General features: G+C 33.4%; 1 protein-coding gene across 1 annotated transcript in view; it reads left to right on the top strand.

Moving 5' to 3' along the window:
- Positions 1 to 150: 150 nt before the first annotated feature.
- Positions 151 to 2952, top strand: part of LOC106466227 — a 42413-nt gene continuing 39611 nt past the window's right edge. Inside the window, exons 1-3 of the mRNA XM_022394203.1 lie at positions 151 to 172; positions 1814 to 2089; positions 2363 to 2629. Of these exons, the coding sequence (XP_022249911.1) occupies positions 151 to 172; positions 1814 to 2089; positions 2363 to 2629 (565 nt within the window). The remainder of the gene's footprint in view (positions 173 to 1813; positions 2090 to 2362; positions 2630 to 2952) is intronic.

The following is a 2952-nucleotide window of genomic DNA, read 5'->3' as shown; positions in this document are numbered from 1 at the left end:
ACGCAATGCCTTGACTAAGTCTTGTCAAAAAACGGCGCCTATCGTCCAACAATATCTTTAACACGCAATGCCTTGGCTGAATCTTGTCAAACAACCGCTAGTGTTTTTCACAAATATACACAAAGGGAAAAACTTGAGTTTTATGCTTTAATGACCTTGAACTTTACCCAAAGTAAGTTTATTGACCATTAGTTAATATTTATGTTGTCTTTGGGTTTTAATATACCATTCTTATTTGTAGCATTGAACTCTGCACAAATACGTATTCTGCTATAAGAGTACGGCGCCTCCGACACACATATTCTTTACGAGGAAGTTTTGAAAGTGGAAACAGTGAAAAATACACATTAATCGAAGGAATATCTTTTTTTAAGCCTAGATGTGATAATAATGATAAATAGCGGCACGTTGTTGGTGGAACGTTTTATTATCCTATTTAATCGTTTTCATACCACCCAGGATGGTTTCAGTCGTTCTTTGGAATGTCTTCATTTATAAAATAGCAGTTTTTTTGTTTTCATAATTGGAACATAGCAACCGATAGCATGATTTACCGTTCTTTCGTAGGTGAACAATACTTGCAGAAATTATAATACGCGATCGATAAGTTTTTCTTCTCTTTGGTTAAAGGTATGACTACAAATTGCCTAATTTTGTTATATGTATTGTCCGAGTTCTAAAAAATACATTTTTTTATATTTATTAAATAAAATATATCTAAGTTGGACTTAAAACTGCAAAAACAACAACAAAATTATAATCTGTATTCACTATGAACAATATCTTTAGGTTCGTAGGTATCGCACAGTGGCTCAACAGTAAGCTTCAGGGCCGATATTGCTAAGATTCGGAATTCGATTCTCACAGCGGACCCAGCACTAATATACTTTTGTAGATTTGCACTTAAACAACAAACAAGTTTTTTATCTTCCATTAAAAGGCTAATGGGAGGTTGTGACACCCTGATCCTATCGAAAGTTGAAAAACAATTATTATTATGGTGCTTCTAAAATATTTTAGTGTTCAAGGCTACATGTTTCCCAGTAGTTAAGTTCCAACAACACACGATCAGAATAATAAGCGTTATTCATGCAACTGTGATGTTGTGAGAACACTGAGTAGTTTAACATTTGAAGCCAGTTTGAGCTACAGGATATCAGTATAGAAAGGAGAATATCTGTTGTTATAGATCTGTAAAGTACAGAAGAAAGCTCATTAAATACTTTGCTGTAACTCTTTTTACTTTCATACTCTTTTTTTAATTATTTTCTATGTTTTTTCCCTCGTATCGTAGCTGTGTTTGCCAAATTTCATGTTTAATAATTTTAATTTGAAAGGCCATTCTTGATATTTGTGACCAATTTGTTTTCAGAATTCTAGGATGATAATGTGGACAAAAAGCACTAGATGGAGTTGGATGAGCTTATTTTTGTCACTCTGTATTTCAGTGAAAGGTATTTTTATTTCGTTTTTATTTCTTCGATTAATTTGACTTGGGTTTTTAAGGAAAAGTAAAATATAGTCAATGTAAACTGGGTTAATTATACAGTATGAAAGCCAGATTATTCGGGAATAAGCCAAAGAGTAAACACATATTACTTTATACAGTTTTATAAACAAATATACCAAGTTTAGATACAAATTTACATATCACGAAATCCATAAATTACTGGCATTTTTGATCAAAGATATTGTATCAGATTGTAATATTTCCAGTGAATATTGGTTAGCACAACATGAGGTTAAATACATTAAGAACGCACATGTATTTGTGTGAGTGTATATCCTCATGCTAGTTATTTTTATTTCCAAGGTCACTGTCAGACAGAAGAGCGAGTGTTTATGCTAGGCTCGAGCATTTCGCCCAACCTGTATGAATACACCTCTGGTCCTAACTTATCGTACTGTGTGAAACACTGCCGCCAAGATGAACGTTGTCACGCTGTAGCTTTCACCAGGAGCGTTGGGGAAGACGTTGACTGTGGTTTGATGGGAGAATTTCAACAAACCAGGGGGAAGTGGGCTTTACCTGGAAATCACCGGATGTTATCTGGAACTACCTACTATTTACAAACTCTTTGTCTTAAAGGTCAGCGCTCCTGCTGTTCGAAGAATCGCGAACTTTTGTTTTTCCGTTTTTAATCTCAGCGTTGAAAGACCTTTGCTTAATATTCAAAATTTTTATAAACATCTTTTAAATCGAATTAAGTAATTATCATCAGTCAAAAAAGGGGGGAGGCACTTATACTATTCGAACATGATTGTGAATTAAATAATGGTAAATTTTCAGTATTGCTCAATACCAGCGTCAGTAAAGCTTTGAGATTCTATTTTGTTTTTCATTTATTTATTTATTTTTCAGAAGTGTGTGAGATGTTACTGGCAAGAGAGTGGGTTCCTGGGAAGGAACTCATAGGCTATGACCACAAAGTAATCCATAGTGTTTCTAAACACGAGTGCTTACAAGCATGCATAAAAGAAGGCAATTTTGAATGCAAGTCAGTGGAGTATCACAACTTCACGGGAGAGTGTCACCTCAGTCACAGTAGTCGCATAGACCGACCAGAATTATTCCAAAAAACTGAAAGTTCTATAAACTATTTGGATAACTATTGCTCACACTCTCCAGGTTTGTATTTGAGTTAGATTTAGTGACCTATACTATTCTACTATTTGTACGACACAAAAATAATGGGGGAAAATAATTATCATTGTTTTCGAAAGGTCTTCTTACACATGGAGAATTAAATAAAACTAAAAAACTACTATAACTTTTAATGATGCTATGCTATGTTATATGGTGATACAACTAATTTTTTGTAGTTATTGATATTAATTGTTATTATTACATAGGTTATCTGTAGTTCAAATGTTTCTAAAGAACTCATAAATGTTTGGTTTTTTCATTTTATAAAAGAAGAAAGTTCTGTTAATCTTCATAGAATGGTACAT

Source organism: Limulus polyphemus, unplaced genomic scaffold, assembly GCF_000517525.1.
Source record: "Limulus polyphemus unplaced genomic scaffold, Limulus_polyphemus-2.1.2 Scaffold2194, whole genome shotgun sequence".
NCBI classification, from domain to species: Eukaryota; Metazoa; Arthropoda; class Merostomata; order Xiphosura; family Limulidae; genus Limulus; species Limulus polyphemus.
The sequence above is the reverse complement of the archived record's forward strand: the minus strand, read 5'-3'. Positions and strand labels throughout refer to the sequence as shown.